Here is a 22,995-nt window from a genome sequence, read left to right as displayed (position 1 = left end):
TGTTTGCTTGCTAAATGCAAATTCCAAATGTTTTATGAGATACCACCCTGGCACCAGTAACAAACAAGTGACTCCATGTGTCAGAGACGTGGGAAGGACACTCACAATGCTAACACCATATCACTAAGTCTGAGGTAAGTACTGCTAAGCAGAGCCAGGCCCCTGCTGAGAACCTCTTAAAGCCCACAAAGCTCAAATCCCATGATGCAGCAATAAAAACTGCTATAAGACCTCATAGATGATAGAGAGCCCTCCTGGAGAGGTTGGGCCAGAGTTACCCTTGGCTTTCATTAGTCTTGGATTGCTTCGGTACACTGCCAGAGAGCACATATGAATCCTGGCTATGGTGAAACTTTCACATGTGAAAGCGTTTAAAAGTATCCTCTGTGCTTTTCAAATATGGCATTTTCAGCTAAAGTTGGGGCTGTGGGGGAGTGGGATCAGCTCACTTTATTCTCTTTACCTCTGGCCCCAATTTCTAGAAGTTGCACGTCCCTCCAGCCTTGCTGCTGGTGCAAGGTGAATTCCCTTTCCCAGAATCACTTCACAAATGCAGACCACTGGCTAGCTGGATTTCACAACCATTAGTCTTAAGTCCTCAGTGGGTAATTCACCTTACCAGTAATTCACCTTACCTAGTCCATCAGCCCAGCCTCTGTCAGGATAAAAACTCAAACCAGGGCAGCAGAGCCATGATGGAGGATTTTACTAGCTGCAGCTTGCAGACCGAGTTGGCTTTAAAATGAGAATTGGTCTCAGTGATGTAATGTCCATATCATCAAGCTCACCACAATGAATGGATTTTAGTCAGTCTAAGGCTGCTTCCCAACATGACTATTTCTTTATTACCTCTTCCTGGTGAAAAAAAAAAAAAAAAAAAAAAAAGAAAAAGAAAAAGAAAAAGAAACTGGAGCCAATGCCCATTAATCATAGCCTTAATTTTGGTTACTCAGTGTTACTTGTTTTTCTCCAGTAAGGGTGACACATCCAAATCTGAAATCTGAGCCATGCGTTGCTGCTTTTGATTGCAAAACCTATCTAGGTTTGAAAGAATATTTCCAAACTCTTTAAGTTTCGTATTTTGGTAACTCTTAGATGCTCTGTTGGAGATTGGAGCCTCTTCCAAGGCAGCAGCCATCACAGATGAATCCACAATCTGTGGATGGATCCACAGATTTAAACCCCAAGTGTTGAGAAGGGTGACTAATCCAACAGTGAGGTTGGGCATATTGCAGATGTTCAAGAACATCTGTTCATCTGTTTATCTGCTCATGATCAGACTCACCTGGCACAGCCATGCTGAGCCTGCAAAGGTGGGTTCCTGCACAGATGAGACAGGCTGTCCAGAGCAAGCAGGACCACACACAGCTGGTCGGTGAATATGGCAGCATGCTGTGAAGCTGCCAGGCAGGAGTTTCCCACAGGTTGTCCATGTATCTGGAGAGGCAGCAGGATGTGGAGCTCAACCCAATATTAACATGCATGCACTTTAAAAAGAAACAAAACTGGAGCCTGAGAAAGAACTGCACCCACTCATAAGAGGATGAGTAAGACTCTCTGAGTCTGTGAATTTTCAAGAAAATGGGGCACTCATTCTACTTTTTTCAGCCAAGAAAATATAAGACCTTGAGGTGTCAAAAGGACCAAATGGTTGGCCAAAATTAAAGATTTCAGAAATGGGATCACTGCCTAAAATACTATTTCCAGCAGTACATACAAAGTAAGTCTTTAGGAAGTGGAACAGGACTGGTGGTATCTGATCAACAGACAAATTCTGTGGGATGCTTTGGCTCTGTGTCAAGGCATCAGCAGCAGACCCAAATCTCGAAATTAAACCATCAGCAGAACCCTAGCTTTTCTTGATGTCTTCTGAGGAGCAGGTGAAAGGATCAACTTAAGTTTTCCCTTAAGGGAAGTAATTGACAAACAACTGACATCTTGAGGAGGACACTTGTCCCAAGCAGAGGACAGGATTTTTCTCTAAAACAGGCAGCCTGATTTCCTGCTCAAGAGCAAAAGAGGAAAGGTTATTTGCTGGGAGCTATGAATGCGAGAGGAAAGAATGTAAGATGGAAGGAGTCAATTAATTAAGAGGAGAGAAATTTAGTTCCTGCAAAGAAAGGTGACAGATGTCTGAATCAGTGCTGTGGTTATCCGCTTGTCTGCCAAAAGAGAAAGCAAATTTCAATGGAATGGCAGAAAGGACACAAACAGGAAGTAACTCCAACCTTTCAGGTGAGGCAACTGCCTAAATTCCTTCATGTTTTACCTAGGAGTGATTGCCTCAATCTGGAAAAAAAAACCTCTATCATAAGCAGGAGGGAAGGAAGCTCTCCTGGTTTTGGGCAGTTTCTCATATATTTTAAAGATGTTCCATTAGCTGTGGTTGATACAAATGTCAACTCCTTCACACAGGGGCAGCTGTTAGAGGTGGCTAAGCCTTCAGCCAAAATTAGCCATCCAGCAGCCTGTGAAGGATGTCTTCACAGAACAGCAATGAGTCAGTCTGCACTCTGTGCAGTACATCAAACCCCAGGCATTCTCAACTAAGCCCGTGCCCATTAAGTTTGATGTTCTCTTTAAAAGCCAGCACAGAAGACTGTTAATAAAGATGGATTTTGTACACTTCCTCTCTCATTTAGCAGCCTGGGGAAGTAATTTCTTTAGTGTAAAGTTGTCACACAGTTTCAGTTGAGGGCAATTTAAATACACTGGATTTCTCTTCCCTGCTGTGGCTGCAAGTCTCAATAGAGGACAAAAGAAGTGAGTTGGGTCTAGATCCACTAGACAAGAGAGAGAAAACCAAACTACAAATATTTAAGTATCCTTAAGACCAACCAATGTGAAGTTCAGCCAATAGAAACCAAAGACTGCCCTTAAACAAAAAAGGTACAGAAGCAGAAGTGTATTTGCTTACACAGAAGAAGCTCAGGAGCAGGAACCCAAAACAATTAAAATGTGAAGTGCCCTGCTGGTATTTGTAAAATGATAAATGGTCATCATCATATTACACATAGCAGCAGAGAATTTCATGTTGATACATCTGTATATAGAACATATGTCTTGCACAATGTCACTGAACTGGCTAGAAAGGAAATCTATATCCAAACATTAGAAGGATGGGCAGAGAAAGCCAGTTTTACATTAAAAAAGTATGTTTTACAGAAAGAGCGAGAAAAAATAGTCACTACATAGTTCATAAAACTTTGGAAACTTCAGCAGGAGGCCAGAAAAGAGAAAATTATCTTAAAAGAAACCAATCACATCTAGAGACTGCAACTGAAGGATCAATTACAGATTTGATTACAGATTTAATTACAGATCCTGTAGTCACATTTAGAAACACTTGGTTTATTAATGTGAATTTAAATCATCTTATCACCCTTATATCTGGAACCAGAACTCACATAAAAAATACAAGCCTCCAGTTTTGCAGGGACTGACTCAGAGTTTGCAAAGTTGATCAAATTAATAACATTTCTCGGGTTTGGGGGCTGAAGTGATAATCCAAGGACAGCTTCAAACATGGCTCCAAGAAGTCTCAGAGAATAAAGAAGATTTGGTGTGGCAACAACAGTTAAATTTTATTGTTTAATTTGGAGCAGAGTGGATTGTGGGCTGTAAGGCATTCAAGAAAAGAAGCAAGAAAGGTAACAGCTTTAGCATCGCTCAGAAGATATCAGAAGATAGGGACAGTGCTTTCCATCAATCTGCTTCTCTGTGAAGTCCTTGAGTTCATTTCTCCTTCCTATTCATTAAAGCCCGAAAAAAGTCTTTTACTGATCATGGGGATACTCAACTAGTGCCTAGACCTAGTCTGAAGCAAGGTCTGAACTGCACAAGCTGCAGGACTGGCCCACTTCTAAAGAGATTACCCAGCTGACACAGCCTACAAGTCACTTCTTGCCCTTAGTCCCTAAAATAAAGCCTGGCGTGCCTGCAAACTCTCAGGTTTCACATTACCTTTCTTTCTCAGGCTCTCATTGTGGCAATTGTGCAATATTCTTGAGTGACACCTGAATTAGTTTAAGAGGAATTTTATCAGTTTTGAACAAGTTACACTGGTTTTCATTCAAATCAACTCCATGGAAACCAACTGAGATGCTACACATTAAAATCTCTTAAACTTTGCCCTTTTATTGTTAGGATTGTATTTTTGGGTTGCTTTTAACCTATAGTTGGGCAATAAGCAACTTTGGGCAATAAAAAAAGTTGGGCAATCAGCCACTAATGAAGTTTATATTACTGATACAAATACTCACTTTACTTCCTCAAATATCATACCAATAGCATCACAGAGCCTGCTAGTGCTATTTAAATTACTAGTTTCAGAATTTTTAATTACATTCACTGTATGGGGTCATACTGCACTGTAAACAGCATTTCGAAACCAACTTGGACCTTGGTTTAGAGAAAGATCTTGTCCAGACTCACATGTGAATGGACTTCTAAATTATTTTTTTAAATAGCTATTGTGTGCATATAAAAACAATTTCATATAAATCATTTTTTATGGCTCTATGGAATCCAACAATAGTTGGAGTTTTCTAGAAACAGCTGTAAAGTAATTTTAATTACCTCCTGCTGTTTTGAGACAAAAAGTGAAACACATAAAGTATCTAAAACTGAAGAACAACTTTCTGAAAGCAGGCTTTGTCCCACTTTAACTCAGCATTCTAAATGGGAACTGCATTTCAATTTAAATTTAATAAGGTATGATATGTGAATTAAACAGCAACTGATACTTATTTAGCCTTCAGATTTAGATACTTATAGGTTTTATTACATACAAACAGATTGGCCTCTAATAAAAACATGTTCTTAATCATGAGCTATACACATAATAAAGTAGTTTCTGCCCTGAATATAAATGAAGCATACATAGAGGCACAGCTATAGGATGGGTGCTTTGGAAGCCTGGTGTGCTCTGTAGAGAGGAATGACAGGGTCTGACCCCCCCCAGCTGCTGCCCATCCCACAGACCCAGCACTGCAGCTGTTTTAAAGGCCAGACAGGGAAACCAGGATGAAGCATGAGAGTCTTTCAGCCACTTGGATCTGCTGAAGGTCAGCTGTGCTACATGGCATTGTCTGACCAGCACAGATTTCTGTGGATATCCCATCCCTTCCTGCAGTCCCAGCCATCCTCTGCTTCCCCCAGCAGTGCCAGGGGTTACTACTCCTTATTGTCCAGCTCCACACTTTTATTTTTAAGCATTTAAGACTAAGGTTAGAGCACAGCCACCACCTTGTCCTGATGGAAACAGGATGGAAAATGGTCATAGAAGGTGAAGCAGAAGAGAGCCAGAAATGCACAGCTGGAGGGGCACAGTTTCTTAAAGCCAGCTCTTCTGCTGGCAGGAACATGTGCCCTGGAATAAAATAGATTTTTTACTGCACGTAATTCATATTCATTCACATACTAGATCTGGTCACAGATAAACAAACTGGAAGGGTCCATTATTTATATGGTGTAATAAATATTTATATGAGGACTCTGCTTCAAGTCTTAAGTACATCTGCATTAAGAGGCGGAAATCAAAACAAACTGGGTTGGATCACCTTCTGTCACTGCATTAGAATGAAAAATGCCAGGGAATGAGCACCTAAAGCACGGGCTCACTTGCTGAACTCCTTCCTCTGCTCCTCCATTATCAGATCCCATGAGTCAGAGAGTGCCACTGACCATCTGAGCTTCCTCGGGATTTTGTAAACACATTCATTTTTCTCTTTTACAGGGGCACAGGAGGCAACTTGTATGTTAAGTGACAAGGACATTTCAGTCTCAGCAGAGTCTCAGCTTAATCCACACCCCAGGAGCAAGGCTGAGGAGCCAGAGTTCCCACGATCCTGCACTGACTCCAAAACCAAGCCCAGATTCCTTCTACCCAGGATGAGCACTTAAATTTCTTTGGGCTTTTTGTATATGTGATGGAGAAAGACAGGGTCCTTGAGAAGGAGTCCTGGATCCTGTGTTAGAAGTCAGCTGAGCATGTCCATCTCACTCTCTGTGGTTCGGGGGGGAGATACTGTAAAAATGAATAATGTGACCGAGTCAGGTGTCCTGAATATAAGCAAAGATGTGTTGCTTCACTAAGCAACAAAAAGGTTAATCCTTTTATATCCAAGATCTTCCTCCTCAGCCTCCTAACCAGATCACTACTTTGCACTCAGATACGTGTAGAGAAAGGCCATTTTTTAAAATTACTGCTCTCAGAATAAACAAGCCACTTGGAGATGCAGGCAGAGGCAGCTGTAAACAGCAGGAAAAGGGGGCAAAGGGCTCACTTGGCTGAGGGATATTAATGGTTCATTGCTTGTAAATAGCCCTTTCCCCTGAGACCTCGCCATGCTCTGTGTATGCTCACTGCACATGCTGGCAGCAAAGTGGAGGCTTTATTAAGAGAGCTACAAACAAGGTCAAATTCTTTTAGGAGCTTTTCAGAGTTCCCAAGGCATTCAAGGAGGGCTCCAGCTGTTTGCAGGGGTTTCCCATTATGGTCAGAGACACAAGTTTCAGCATGTTTCCAGTTAAAAGAGGATCCTGACAGATTTTCACTTTAACATGACAGCAATAGGATGGAGCTCTCTACCATAACTTTCTCTTCGCAGATGCTAAGCACATTCACATAGACATTATACAAAGAGAGAGTATGTGTCTGGCATGGCATGGCATGGCATGGCATGGCATGGCATGGCATGGCATGGCATGGCATGGCATGGCATGGCATGGCATGGCATGGCACGGCATGGCATGGCACGGCATGGCATGGCATGGCATGGCACAGCATGGCATGTGAAGGGCAACTTGGGGATGTTTCATCACCCAAAAGCAGCACAACAATAGCTGGGTTAAAAGGACAGCAACACCAGGATACTTCAGAAACCAGCCAAGCACCTAGTGTAGAATCCAGGAAATTCACTGTTAGTGGACTTCATCTCCTCAACACTTCTACAGAAGTACAAGGTCATGTTTTTCAAGGCAGAAACAACACAAATTGAATTAATTTACCTTACATATGCAATGCTGTTTAAAGACTATCTCTTTAAAAACAGTTTAATGACCATCTCTCCTGCCCATCTCAGACCTCAGCTCTTTAAAAGCCTCACCTGTAGAAGCTATGTATTTCTAAATTCAATCTAAATGTGCATTTTGTCCACAGAAAGAAAAATGGAACCAAATTTTCTGAACTGTTTTTCATTAGGAGAGGAAGAAAATATAATCTTCACCACTTTGGGGGCAAGTATGATTTCTTCACTCATCAAGTAGCTCAGGCTGCATGGATATAAATAATCACTGCAAACTTGTGCAGGGTCTACTTCCCAGCAAAATGCCCTTTGCCAAGGCTCAGACTTGACATAAATCATCAGTCCCATGAAACTCAAACAGAATAAATCTCCCATGTACAGAACATAGCTGGGTTCTGCCTTACAGGAACTGGATGTTGCTGCAAAGTCTGACTCATACGGTCATGTTTGTAAGATCAGCTTGTTGTGAATGTCTGGGATCAAAGGCTGCCACGGAACAGCCCTCCCCACATTGCAGGGCTGTGGAAACGTGCAGGGAAATGTTCTCCAGCTAGCAGAAGCTTTGATTTATAAATTGTGATGTTTCCACCTGCTCCTGAAGGAACAGAGCTGCCTGCTGGGCTAGGCAGGCCTGTGAGAAGAGCAGTTCTGAAGCAGGCTGGGGGACCCTGAGTGCTGCTCCCACAATCACTCCTGGCAGCTGGGAGCACAACCTGCTCTTGTCACTGCTGTAACTGGAGACAGGAATGGGAGGTTTGCAGGGTGCCATGGGGAAAGCACAGTGTGAGGGTGCTTTTTGCTGATTTGGGTTGGATCCTACACCAGTTTCTCCTGTGAGGCCAAGAGAAGTGCAAACTGCAGCCAGAGCTGACCTTCCCATTGCTGCAGCACCAGAGCTCTGCCCCACTGGGGCAGCTCACACAGGCAGATGAAGGGAAGGATGTGATAAGCAGAGGCTGCCTCATGCCAAGGGGATCCATGAGCTGTAGCTGAAGAAACCTGAACAACCACTCCCAAACATGACAGGGATTTAAGGGCTGGAGACAGTAAATTGGCAATGACGACCTGCTCACCCCCAATTTTCTTTTAGTTAAGCTCACCCTCGTCCCCAGGAGTCGCTCAGGATTTCAGCATGCAAGGAAACATCAACAGCCAGAACCTGTCCTTCATCCTGCACACACAGTGCCCAAATGGCAGGGAAAGCCTGGGGAAGTCACTGCTCCATGGCGAGTTCCTCACACCTCCTCCCCAGCCCTGCAGGGCATGCAGCCAGCAGACATCCCAGACACCCTTCCCACCCTCCCTTTGCTCCTATGGATGGGACATACCGACTCCCACAGCACCCCAGGAGCACCAGACTGACTTAAGATACTTGAGATCCCAGCAATTCCAAACACGTGGATATTTGCTCCTGTCCAACAACTCTGTCATTTTTAGCATCTGTTCACAGCTTAAAACCTTAAGCTGGTTTTTAGTGTAAAGTTTCCTCAGCATTCCCACCCCTGATTTGGCATTACACTATCTTGGACTGAGCCTGCTCATGCAAGTAGTTTCATTTAGGAGCTGACACTTGAGGAAAGCCTTGCCTCATCCCAGCAGCAGACTGTGTCCTGCACTCTAGGATCTGACACCTCATTTCCTTGGGCAAACATCCCAATTTGTAGAGCTCACAAGGCCAGTTTGAGAACAGCAGGGCATACAGGTGCTGGAGATCCTATGGCACACGCAGCCCTGATGTCAGACCCCACTGCTTGTTCTCCCTGTTTGTGCTTCTTGTCCTATTTTCTGGTTCCACATACCCTGCTCTCAGCCAGTACAAGTTTCATGATTTTGCAGCTGGGAAAAGAAGAATAAAACTTTACCCTCTGTGGCTTCACACAGAGTTTTGCTTCATGCTGACATTGAAGAGCAGGTCCCTGAGCTGGTGCCTTGTCACTGGCAAGTGCCTGTTCCTGCCCTCTCAGCAAGGACAACAGAGTGGGGTGCTCAGGTCTGCTCCAGAAACCCATCCTGATTCACTGACTTGGCAAGTTCTCACCCAGCAGCACAACCACCACAGCAACCAGTGCACAGACTCAGCCCATCCCAAACACCACACCAAAGAGCTCCAGGCAAACCCACCATACACATCTGTTTTGGTTTCTGCTGCCTGGCAACTGGGGGACTACAGGAGCACATCCAGGAGCACTGGTCACCTCAGGAGACCCTGCACAACTCAGCTGTGCTACAATGCTCAGATTTGCACAGCTACACAAGCAAGACACTCACCACACTGCACAAATAACCTGACTGGCCTCGTTCCACCTGTGGGTTTCTACTGACACCCATCATCCGAGTATCATATTGCCAAGCACTCAACATGCTTCCATTTGAATTGCATTTAACTCCTTAAGGGCACTGGATCAGCAGCTGTGAAGCCAAAGATCCTCAGATACAGCTGAACAGATCCCAGCATGGGCAATAGCACCAGATCAAGGTTCCTTGTGCAGTCTCCTCTGAAGCTTTTCCCTCTCTGGAGGCAATTCCTTTGGGAAACCTGTTAATTCCCTCTCAGCTCTGCAGAGAAGAATTATGACAAATGCTGAGCACAGGATTTTGTACTGTGACTGTTGCTGTCTCTGCCACAACCTAAAATATTCAAAAGTCATTTCACATTAGCTCAAGTTCCAGTGAATGTTTTTCAATTATTTATCTTCAACTCATGACTGTAAGAGACCCTGATAGTCTGAGAGTAAAGAAGATACTTGAAGGTACTGTAAGCCAACCATAACATGATGAAACTTAACAACTTGCTTTTTGAACTTGCTTTAACTTCAGTAAAAGTTTAAATGCAATGTCAAGACTTCAGTGGCTGCAGATGGTACATGACATCCCCAGATAATATGTTCCTCCATAATACAGGCAGAGGCTCAGTGGATGAACCACCACAAAGACAGAAAATTGAACAAGAAATTCAAGCACCTTCAGTCATATAATCAGATGAATCTGTGAAAAGCCTGTGGCCTGGGAACTCAGCTAGGTCATACAGCTGCACCTCAGTTTGGTGCTCACTGTTGGTTGACAAGGTACCACACATCAGGAGCACCACCATGGCAGGTTGCATCTCCCAGTCCTGCTTTTTTGACCAGGGTCTGTGCCAGCTCTGCTGTGGTGACAGTAAATTAAATCATCCTGCCCACATCAGCGTGATCAAGCCATTCCCCTGCTTACCAATCATGGGCATCCCTAGGTTTTGGTATGGGCACTCCAGGCTGCCTCCTTGTGTCCTCCCAAAGACAGCAGAGTAAATGGCTATCACCATGCTCTTCTTACAGCTCAGCCTCAGCTTGTCATCTTCACAGGCTACTTTACTCTTGTATTCATCTGGAAGCAAACAAACACTTAATTACTCAGCTGATCCAGAGGTGGGCCCAGGGGTGCACCTCAGCTCCCAGCACAACCCCAACCTTAGCACAACCCCAGCCTTAGCACTGCGTTTGCTACAGGAGCACTGATCTCTCCCATTACACATTCCCTCTGTGGCATTATCAACACATTTAAAAATGCATTTTAATCCAGCACGTCAGTTCTGTTAAATAGCCTGTAATTTCATTTTGCAGACAGATAAGTGAGGAGGCATGGCATTTGAGTGTTTTCTACATGCCAATATGGAAAGGGAAGGTAAAAGCCCATCTTTAGGAACCTATCTCATCCACAAAGCAGCTCTTTGTGTGCCAGGAATTTATTCTATATCACAGCAACTCAAATGCAAACATAATCATGTTCCATGGCTTTTTTTTCACAGCAGTTCTTCCATGGCAGATCCAATAGAAGTTGTACTAAATTTAATAATTATGGAAGCTGTTCCTGCCTGTTGCGAACACAGATATGCAGAAGCTTGTCCCCAAATCCTTCTTGAAATGGGCACTCTTGCTCTTGTAAAGCTGGTACACACAGAACAATCACTCAGCTTACTTCTCTCAAGGAGACTGGATGGTCATTTCATAACAAATCACATGTCATTCCCTTGTCTTTACCATTATTATTTGGATTATGGGAACCTCTAGAGGTCCCAACCTAGAACAGGCCCTTCCCATGTGTGCCTGCCAACATACCACAGAAAACAAATACTGTTTTGAAAATGTGAGTTTTTACAGCAAGACATTTGCACATCTGAAAGAAAGAGACTAAGAAAATGGAATTGGCATAAAGAGACTAAAAAAACTGAAGTGGCTTGTCTATGGACATCCAGGCAACAGCCAGGAATATAACCTCAACTTCCCTGGCCTCAGTAGAGTGACTTTCCACTTCCTTATGTTATTTGCCATTTGAAATGTAGCCACAACAGCATCCAAATTGCTAAATGGGAAGGGTTTGTGCCTATGGTAAAATCCCAAGCATGATCAGTCATTTCCTCTTGAATGCCTCTACTTGTACCAGGTCAAAGTGGTGCTATAGAGCACATGAGCATCATCCAGTGCCTGGGGATGCTCCTGGCCCTGTGTCACTTACTGGCATAGACATGATAGTCCTTCCCTTACACAGTTCTCTGTGTATAATATCACATACACACATATATATCTATATACATCTCTATATCTATGTATATGTAAATATATATATATATATATATATATATATACACATCTCTATATCTATGTATATGTAAATATATATATATGAGAATATATACAAAGTCCATATGCATAAAACTACTCAGCAACTGAGAACACTAGATAATAATTCACTTATAAGTTAATACTTATCTTTAGACCATGGCATTCAGCACTTAATGTGACATTTTTTACTGTATTGTAACTCCTTATTAGAGATTGAGGGTGATCTTTCCAAGCTGAATCATAGAAGAATTTAGTTTGGAGGACTTTTCAGGAGGTTATCTGGTTTAATCTATGTTCAAAGAGGGGCTAATTTCTACCTTAGATTAGATTTTTTCAGAAGAAACTGCATTGAGGAAACATGTATTATACCAGAACAGGGGCATGCTGATTCAAAAGAAACATCTGAGAACAAAATGACTTTTCATGGTCAACTTGAAAATTCCTACTTGAAGCCAAAAAAATAGCCTCCTCAAAATAGCCAATTACCTGGTGATGAGAGCATCAGCTGGAATGTGAAAACCCTGTTCTGAGCTTTCAGTCCAGCTGAGAAGCTTAACCTTGGACCCTATTCCAGTACATCATTTTACTTCACACTTTGAAGCCTTATTACAAAATCTCTGAACATTTTTAGTTTTTATCCTGCTGCAGAGACACTTTCAAACCTCTAAAATATTTAGTGAATGTGAAAACACTTTCTGATAGACTTCTCTAGATGAAGACACAATTAAGACCTCACACTTTGATGAGAGAATCTGTGCAAAGAGCAGACATCCCCCAGCAGCAGCTACAGGAATAAACCCACAACTACTTAGTGTATGAAACAGTGGCTGGAATCAGAAATAGAAGTTCTTTGCACCTTCAGAGTAAACAAAGAAAGATCATATACCTGTGAAGACTCAATGGTGGACATGATAGTGTCAGGTTAATTGTTGGACTTGGTGATTTTAGAGGGCTTTTCTAATCCAAATACTTTATTATTCTATGTCCATTTTATCTATGTAGGTATTTAATCCACAATCACTACGAAAGCATCTGAAAGATACACTGAACACACCAAGGGTTTCATATTCACCTATAATTGTCTCCCACTGGAATTTTGTTTCTTCTATGAGGGAAATTAAATCAAAGCTTTAACTTTTCTACAGAGTAGAAAACTTAACAGAGTATAACAAAACTTTATCCACTTAACAGAATTTATTTTTTCCTTAGGGAAAAACACAGATTCAAGCTAAAAGCACAAAGACACAAACTCTCCAATAAGATAAGTTATACATAATTTATGTTAAACCACTGCCATAGAAAAGAATACTTGTGTCTGTCTGAAGTGGTTGAAAAATTAAATAGGTGATTAAGTTTAGAAAAATAAGAATTTTGAAGTTTGTAAGGAGAGGGTCCACTGTGAATGTCTCATTTTTTACAGGCACTAACTCAATTTCCTCTTTCAATTTGGTTATTATTAGCTACATCTCCCAATTAACAAGTATAACTGCTTAACCACACATCCTGTGGTCTCATTTAAGGTTATTAGAATATTTATTAAATTCTGCTGACCATTCAAAGTCAGGGCTTGTCATTTGGAAACTTGCCTGGGATTTAAAAACAGAGAATATTGCATTGAGCACAGTAAACATTGGGATGGACAGACATCCACACCTTTACTGAAGATCAGTCCAGCAGCCATGAGACAATCAACAGCAACTTGCTCCAGTTCCTAAAGGGGCTACAAGAGAGCTGGAGAGGGACTTTTCACAAGGACATGTAGAGAAAGGACAAGGGGGAATGGCCCTAAGATGGAGGAAGGCAGGTTTATGTTGGATTTTAGGGAAAAAAATATTTACTATGAAGGTTGAGAAGCTGTGCCTGCCCCATCCCTGGACATGCTCAAGGCCAGGCTGGATAGGGCTGTGAGCAACCTGAGATAGCAGATGTCCTGGACCATAGCAGGTGAGTTGGAATGAGATGGTCTTTAAAGTCTTTTCCAACTCAAACTCTTCTGGTACCATGATTCTATGAACAACAAAACACTGCCTCTCACCCTCATAGCTGCCCTGGGAAGTCGTGTTCAGGACTTATAGGGAAAGCTGCCTGATGGAAAGCTCAGGAAATCAGGCTGGGGAGGTGAACCCAAGTGCAGAGTCCTTGGGAACAAGGGGAGCTCATGGGTGATGTGCTCCTGACACACTGCCATGTGAAGTAAGAGGGTTGTGCCACATAAAACAAGTGTCACCTCACAGTCACTGAATTCTGCCCCAGGAAACACCTCCTGGAGCTGCCAGTTCCCAGGGCTCTGGCTGAGTCCACACTGGCTAGGGTTGCAGTTGCCTGGGCAGGCACAGAGAGAAGACACTGCTTTGTTAAAAGAAAGGGAAAAAAGAAAGCATGAAATGCACAGTAGTACTTCAGTCTCCCAAAAGGTTCCCTTGAGCTTGACCACTGGAAAACAGGGAGCCTCAGTGTTGCTGGGCAACCTGATAGAAATCTGCATAAACAAACAGATAGGAAGCGATGCAATGGAGGACACAAGTCCCTGAAAGTATTTTGTACTTCATAGCATTGTCACCTCCATTTTAGCCAGAATGAACCCAAGTCAGATACTCATGGCTCCCAGGCACTGGATGACAGTAAGAATTGATATTAAAAAAATACAGAGCTAAGCATCATCCATATATTTACTGGTACTTTCTATGATAGCCTTACATAAATATTGAAAAGAAGAGAGGCAGCATAAGTGACATAAGAGAGCTGGGACAGGGAACAAAAATGCATTTTTCTCTCTCACTCTCCCAAGCAGAACTGGCCTCCTACAGATCACTCACAATCTGGTCCTAAGCCTCCTCTAACTGTTACAGTCTGGATATAATTCAGGCCAAACACAAACATTTGTATTAGTGGGTTTCATGTTTCACCCTGAAAAATTAAACACGCTTAAATGGCCTCGGAAAGGTGGCAGTGATATTCAGCAAATGGCTTACTCCACTCTAATCCCCCATGCAGTCATTTGTAGGGCAACAGAGATTTACCATGATTAAGATATTTGCTAAGGATAATATCCCTTTTATTACTGCCTGGTTTCAGAGACACTGGCTTAAATATAACTCGGTAGAGAGAACCCAAGGAGGGAACAGCTGCAGGCTTTTCTAGACACGTTTTTAAAGGTCATTATATGACACAATTGTAACTTAGCTCAGACAATTACAGGAAAACAATTATAAATGTTTCTAATAGAAAAATAGTCCCTCTCAAACAGTAAAGTCAATAAGAAGACCTTTAGTAATTATTGGATGTGTACAATAATATTAACCTGTATGACCATTAGCAATTACATTTATCCAGTATCTTAAGAATGTTTTCACTTATGGCTCACAAGAGTTTTCTGAATTATCATGATTTGGAAGCTCAAAACTAAATGTCAATTGCCTTAATCTCCATGAGACCTTAGACATAAAAGCTCCTAAAGATATTTTGCTTCTAACAAAATTATGAAATGTATCAATGCCAGAGGTTCACCTTGCCTAAAATTATATTTTTGAACAGAAGTTGAGGACAAAATTATGAAATTTGCTAATCGAAGTATTCATACTTGACTTAATCAGTGCATAATAGCTGACCCTATTTCCCAGATCAAAGAGCTGGAAATACATGTAAAGAGAAACCTGTTTTCTTAAAAAAATCCTAAAGGATTTAAATTTTAGAATTGAGGATCTGAGCAAAGAAACTGAATTTCAAGGAAACAGAGATGATTTTCCCCAATTCTTTATCAGGTCAGGATTGTTTCCCATAGAAAACTTCCTTATATAGATTATAACTGTCAAATTAACATGATTGCACCCAAGACGTCACTTCAGAACCAAACTGGATACCATCCCAGCCAGGAATTTCTCTTTAACCCTATGTTTTTCTCGCTCACTTTCATCCCAACTTTGTTATATGGTCCTCTTCATGCTACCAAAGAACATTTTTTGCCTTGAAACTCATAACTTTTCATTATATCCACCCGTTCGACCATCACCTAATTCCCTGTAGCTGACAAATAGCTATATTTAACTACTGGATGGTGGTTTGTGCTGGTCTGTGAGAAAGAGCATAGGGAGAACTCTCTTTCAGCCACTCTCTCCTTGAGTAAAGGTGGGCACACCTCCAATGCTTCATGTTGCTCTTCCCTCCTCCAGCTTCTACTGCAGCTGTCAGGCATGGATTGATTGTAAAGTGGAGCAGCTGAGGCACAAATGGAATACACAACCTCTTAGCAACCAATTAAAATTCAACAGACTTTTATTATGGACACTGGAAACCATCCCCGAATAATAAAGATGGTGATAACACATATGGTGAGATTTTGGAGATTTCAGCACATCTATGCAGAATACTTACATTGCAAAACCACCACAGCAATTTTTGTGTCAGCCTAAAGAGAGAAGCCAAAGTAAGGGTTAACCACAGAAATCTGAACTTTTTACTGTGGATCTAGTGACTCCAGACCATAACTCACTGAGTCACTGAGGAGAGAAAGCGCTTCTGGAGAATGTCTGGGCCAATCCCCATGTTCAGACCAGAGTCAGCTAGAGCAGCAGGTGGCTGAGGGCCATATCCATTCAAGCTTTTAACATCTGCAAGAATTGAGACTTCACAACTTCCTTAGGCAAGTTGTTCCAGCAATCCTGTTAGTCATGTCAGAGATGCGTATAGTAAGAACCTGTTTCCATTTCTTCTGTGGGAACTGAGAAAATGAGTTTCCAAGACAGGAAACCTATTAAATACTATGACAGACATCTCTAAGCAGCATCCTTGAATAAGAGTGCTGTGCACAGGACTGCCTGTGAAGAGCTCATCTTGGAGATATCAATCCAGTACCCTTCCTAGTAACTTGTGACCCCTGTTTTTATATTTTCTTTTTCTCCACAATCAGCTAATTTCCAGGAACTTCTGTAAAATATAGAGAATACTTTTAGGGTTAAGTAGAACTAAGTCCATTCCAAAATCAAAATAAGGGAGTGTATCTCAAAGCAGTGAGAGCAAAGGTGCCAAGGTGCCTTGGACAGCATTCACTGATACTACACCCTGCAGAGAAGAAGATGATTGTATTAAAGAGTATTTTCCAGTCAATGCAGCTCTTCAAAGCTTTTCCCCATGCTTCTATTCCTACGTTATATATTTACTTTTTTTTAATTTGAAGAAAGCATGTATTATTCCAGTATTTTATCCTCTTTTGCGCTTTGAAAGTTATAAGCAGGTTGTGGTCTTCAAGACCCTGAATGTAAACCATAGATTCATAGATTCCTAAAATGCTTTGGCTTCGCTGGGACCTTAAAGATCATCCCATTCCAACTCCCTGTCACGGGCAGGGACACCTCCCACTATCCCAAGATGCCCACAGCCCCATCCAACCTGGCCTTGAACACTTCCAGTACTGGGGCAGCCACAGATTCTCTGGGCAACCTGTGCCAGTGTCTCGACACACTCAGTGTGAAAGATTTCCTCCTAATATCCAGTCTGAGTCTACACTTCTTTAAAGAGTAGATTTAGATTAGCTACGTGGTTTAAAGCCAGTCCCCCTCATCCTATCGGGGACAAGCCAACAAAGATCAGAAGTGTCTCCCAATGACAAAAGCCTATTATTTAGACCAGTTCATGCTACTGTGGCTCCTTTCTTTTCTGTTTTCTTCTAATTTTACTTATGACATGCACTTCATATCCCAAGTTCCAGAGCTTCCTCCTATTCCATGTGATCCTGCTACTAATGAGAACTTTCTGTTCATATCAGGATTTGAATTAATCCATATCAATCCAGTCAGCATTCCCTCGGGCAGGGTTGGGTGGAGAAAACCTTTCCAGGACAAAAAAGGTCTCCAAAGTCCTTGAGTACAGCCCCTGCTATCACTCCGTCACATGCATTTTACTGTGGGCTACCTGGTGACCCCCTCATTTCAAAGAAATCTAAAAAGGATTTATCTTTAATTTGGAGCATTAAAAAAAAAGTCAGTGTCACAAACTCATACATTTGCATGGAAATATCTTTTAACATTATTTCAGTTCAATTTTCCCTTGAAAAAATTTTTGTGAAGATGGTCTCATTTAATTTTTAAGAACTGAAGTTTGCCAGCCTCAGCAACCTGGCACTTCTACAGGAGATAATCTGAAACTCTGAAAGATACAATTTGGATGACAGTCCAGAATTATATTAAGCAGGCAGCCTGCCAACTTCAAAAGTACCCTGAAAACTCAAGAGTGCCAAGTTTTGGAGGTCTGAAACCCTTTCAACAAGTAAGAAGATTGTTCTTTGCAAAAGACCTTGTCAGATTCCTTTAAAATTACACTCCTGATGCACCTATTCAATTTGCAGTGTTTAAAAGGCACCTCTCCCCACTGTCACTTTCATCAGTCTGAAATAGTTGTCCTTTTCTGTTCTGTTGTGAAAAGGCTGGCAGTGTTTCAAATTAACTGCTACATTTAATTTCCAAAGTAGAGTTCAGATGCACCTAGTTGCACTTTCCTGTTGGACAAAGAGAGGTATATGGTTATCTAAGGAGAAAAATAAAGGAAAATTTCAAAAAATGTGCACTAGACTATGAGATAGGAGTTAAAAATAACATCTGGGACTGTAGGACAAATTTAATTCTCTTCCCATTTATTCCATTACTGAAACTGGGCGATTTTCTGAAGCAGCTATGGCTTACTGGTGCTCTGCTGCCTAAGCCTCTGCCTCACCATTTGTTAGTCCTGCTTCCAAAGACCTGCTGGCTAAAGTTCAGAGAAATTTGACAGAAATGTCGAGATGAAAAATGTAGTGAAGTCCCTGTACATTTTTTAAGAACTGGTAGCCAATTTCAGAAAAGAGCCAAACCAATGCCAAAGCTGGTTGTAATCATTGCACTGTCCCACCAGTCAAGCAGCATGGATTTATGACCTGTAAACCAGCCAACTAATAAACTGTAAACTGTAAACTTGGCCAGCCATCATAGACTTAAATTGGGACTAGCTACACTATAGGAGGCAACATGGGAAGCACAGCCAAAATTCTGTACTCCAGTCAAAAGATGAGAGAGATGCATTGAGAAAAAGCAGCTTAAAGATGTATAAGGAAAAAGACTTAATTAGCACCACTGCTCACAGCAGTTTGGTTCTGCTCTTCCAGTGGTTGCATAAATCTGGAGTAATGCTGCTAAATTTATTAGTAAAATAGCTGAAAGGAGAACTTAGTCTTATATCATTAAAACAGTCTTCTCCAGACATTAAAATAATTGTGATAATAATTCTGACACAGGAACATTACAAGGATACTTGATTGATATTTTTACACGTAACCCTCTTGGTTATCATGGGTATACAATATGGGAAAATGAGGTCTACTAGATTAAAGGCTAGATGACAACTGTCCTAAATAATTAAATACACATTATTCCCTCAATGGCTTTGCCTAAGAGGAAAAAAAAAATGTAGTTGGGAGAAATCTAGCAATCAAATTTCCAAAATTCATCATGGATGCTTTAGAAGTCCCAGTTCACAGAGACATTAATAGGTGACAACCTTCAGTGCCTTTGAAGTAGTCAGAAAAATCTGTGCAAGTTAAAAGAACTTGATACACCATTAGTATGATAAAACATTGAAAATATCAGGAGATACCTGTTTTAAAAAATGTGTAGTTAATTTGCAAACCAAGTGTAGGACAGATATTGAAAAAATAATGAGGAAATGCACAGTAATGGAAAGAGTTTATTACCATGACAATACCCCAGAAGATATTTACTCTTCTCTGCTTTGTTTCTTCTGCCTTTTGTTTTCCTTTTTTTTTTTTTTTTTCTAAAAGATATTTATTTGAGGAGAACAATAATAAGTCCATATATAGGACCTCCTGCAGAAGTGCTATATAAATTTACTTATCTGTTCTGTGAATCCTACACTCACAGTTTAATCTGTGGAGTAATACAACAGATCCAAACTTCCACAGAAGTTAACCTCTGCAGCATCTCAGTTTGCTTTTAAGAATATGGCTTCTGCAACACACTTTTCACCTCAATTCTTCACCAGTACACCAGAAAACCTTGAAATCTGTTGTTCAGATCTTGCAAACCTCTACCATAGTAAAACTGTTGGGATCTAGACTTATGTGCTCCATTTTTCACAACCTGCTTTCCCTGTGTTCTGGTTAATTGCTCCAAGGATCTCCTGGATCTTCTGAGAAGACTCCCTGACCACTTTGCCCCTGCCAGCAGCCAAAGCCACTTATGACACCTGCAGGACCAGCCACCACACAGCCTCTGCCCTCAGCACAGAAAGTCACCACCAGTGACTGCCCAAGGATGGGCTGGATCTCCTCAAAGGAGGAACATGGGCAGCTCCTCCTGGCACTGCTGCTGGCTCACCCATCCCAGCACTGAAAGTCTAACTCTTCCTTTTCCTTCACTTAAAATCCATGGTTTAAAAAGGGTATTGCTATCCATGGTTTGTTGGGGGCTTTTTCCTGACACACAGAACACTTAAATGACAATGGACGAAGAGGATCTGTAGAAATCACAGCTCTAGCATTTATACAATTTTGGCAGATTTCAGAATTTCTTTTTTAGTGGTTCAGTGGATACTGGGGACTTGATCCAGCAAAGGGAATCCTTATGTCTACATAGTAGGAAACACCATGGTTTTCATTGCCTCCTTATTATGTCAATCAGGGCTGACTGATTATGTTTGAAAGAAAAATGGGATTTTTTTAACTCTCCAAGGTCCAGCAGCAGTTTCATTCTCTGCAGGAGCAGGAAATTGTGATTATAATAAAACTACTGTAATATAATTACATTAGTGATAATATCATATTTCCATTTATTATATTAGTTAATATAGTGTATTAATATTGCAATCATATTTATAATTAAACAGACAACAATCTCTGCGTTTGCTGACACTGGAATCACATATTCCTGTTAATCCTCCTCCTGGCAGTCGAGTGATAAATGTGCTACAGAGATAGGGCTATTTGACAGCTCCTGAAAATCTCTGTGCATCAACAGCTTAAAACAATATTAATCATTAGCATTAGCATTTCTCTGCCCCATTTGTGGGCTGATAGATCTGTCCTCTGTTATTTACAACATTCCTTTATTTACACCTTTTCATCACCACAGCGGTTGCTGCCTGAGGTTTTATTGCCCTTATAAATTTCCACTCCCTGGATCACCTTAACAGTTTTGAATTAATACAGATAAGCAAGAGAGGGCTGGTGAATGCAGGAGGCAAAGGGCTCATTCTGCTGCCTCAGTGTTGATGTGCCCATTCAACATCCCCAACTCCACCACGCTGCTTTGGGAAGCCTGGCCCACCAAAAAGCAATGCAGCAAACAATACAGTGAACTTCTCTTGCCACCAATAAACCTGTCTGATGAAGGAGATTAATGCTTTTCTGAAAGGGTTGATGACCACTGAATTACCAGTCTATCCCAGCACTAAAATCAATCACCAGCATTAAAGGGACCAGGAATACATTTAGGTCCTTCTTTGCTCGCATCTTAAACTTCCACAAAACCTCTGTACTTTCTATAGCCCTCTGCTCTTGCTCACAGCATTTTATAAATTCTGTCTAGGGAATGCAAGCCTTAAGGATGTGTGATGAGATGTGGCTGTTCAGGATGTGTTCAGTGAATTTAACAGAAAAGATTCAATCTTCAGCCAAGCAAAGCCAACAGCAAAGCCCACACAAGATTCAATACTGAAGGAATGGGTTGTAAGAAAATTAAATGTTGAACAAGAGGCACTCACTGCAAGCCTAGGTGGTCCTTCCAAAATGTTATTTCTATACTTTTCAGCCAATTTATCTGAAATCTGAGGAGCTGACCTGACCATTTCAGCAAAAGACATGAAATCACAACATGGAGCAGGATTCTTCACCGTTCTTTGATAGCTGGAATAGCTCTGGCAACACTAATGGCATTCTGGCATTTTGTCCTGGCAAAAAAATTGCAAATCTTCACCATAAGGTAGACATTCCTGGGACACACAATGGCAGTGCTGTCATTGTATGATAGAGAGCATAAATTTGAAGATGACACTTTTATCAGAAGGTGATCTAAAAGGGATTAATTTCTAATTGTTTTTTAAATTCATTTGCTTTCTAGTCAAAGCTGCCTAGGGCTGTTAAAAAAAAATAAAGTTATCTGAGTAAGATTTTGGTAAGGACTTTAGGTCATTCCCATGTTTGAAAAACAGTCATTGACTTTTCACAAGAATAAACTGCACTTGTTATATTTTTATCTTACATTTTATCAAATCTATGGTGAAGTGAATGAAAGCCTGTTGTCCTCAAAACCTGTGTCCAGTCAATTCTCAGCCCAAAGGTACTTCAATAAATCCAAACTACAGGTTCAAATCCAGGACAAAGTGACCTCCCCCATCCCCTTTCCTTCTCCTACTGCCTTGCAAACTTTTGGCACTTCACCCTTTGCCAGCCAACCTTTCCTTCCCAGATACATTTCTCAGAGCCTTGATGCTCCTTTCCCAAATAAGTTTTCATATTGTTACGGAGGGATTTGAGCTGAAATTGGAGCCTAGGTCACAATCCAGGCTTTCTGAAACTTCAAAGTCTTCAGGCTTACATTTGTGAATAGAAGGTAGAGCAGCAAAGTTTGGATTTACACTTTGTTACATCACTGGGATGATTAGTACAGAGGAGCTTCATATTCGCCATCCTTCAATTGTCACATCCAGCTGCCTCACTCAGCATTTTAAAATGAAATAAAAATTTAAAAAAATATATTATCCCTCCCAGAGTCCTTGAAGTCATAAGTTAAAGTAGCAACTGCCCAAGAGGAAAGTGGGAAAATATCACTGTAGCATTTTCTGGGAAGCTGCAGCTTTAGGCTCTTCAGAGCTGAGAAGGAATCAGTTCATCCAGCAGAGCAATGGCAAAGGAGGACACAGAAGAAAGGCACTATGTGGGGGTCTCATGGAGTAAGTCAAATAAATAAGGTAGGAGCTATCTCTTTTCTCAACAGCACTGCCTGAGATGGCCACTCAGACAACACATCTTATCCTAAGTATTCCTTCTGCAGGGCAGGGCAAACACTTATGTCTCCATTTTGTTCAGGAGCATTGACACTTTTGAAACAACAAATCCAGAAAAAAAACAAACAACCAAAAAGCCACAACTGGCAAAGAGCTGCCGTGCAGGGGCAGATGAATCTCTGCTGGTGCAATAGGCCAGAGCAGAGACCCAACCAAATAAAATCAGCTGCAGTGGTATTGCTGGGATGCAGAGAGCTGAAGGTGTTTCCTCAGCATGACTTGGGCAGCCCCACAGGTCCTGTTCCCAGCCAGGATTAGATCATACAGCCCCTCCAGAAACTCTGGCACACAGAGCAAATATTTCCTAGCTTACAATAACACAC

The 22,995-nt window shown here is 41.5% G+C and overlaps 1 protein-coding gene across 1 annotated transcript in view; it reads right to left on the bottom strand.

Annotated features, from left to right (window-relative positions):
- EVA1A (eva-1 homolog A, regulator of programmed cell death) overlaps positions 1-22,995 on the bottom strand; it is a 199,818-nt gene that overhangs the window by 106,212 nt on the left and 70,611 nt on the right. The window contains exon 4 of the mRNA XM_021529805.3: positions 10,239-10,391. Within this exon, the coding sequence (XP_021385480.2) occupies positions 10,239-10,391 (153 nt within the window). The remainder of the gene's footprint in view (positions 1-10,238; positions 10,392-22,995) is intronic.

This window comes from Lonchura striata, chromosome 3 (genome assembly GCF_046129695.1).
Source record: "Lonchura striata isolate bLonStr1 chromosome 3, bLonStr1.mat, whole genome shotgun sequence".
NCBI classification, from domain to species: Eukaryota; Metazoa; Chordata; class Aves; order Passeriformes; family Estrildidae; genus Lonchura; species Lonchura striata.
This window is presented reverse-complemented; position numbering and strand designations above follow the sequence as displayed.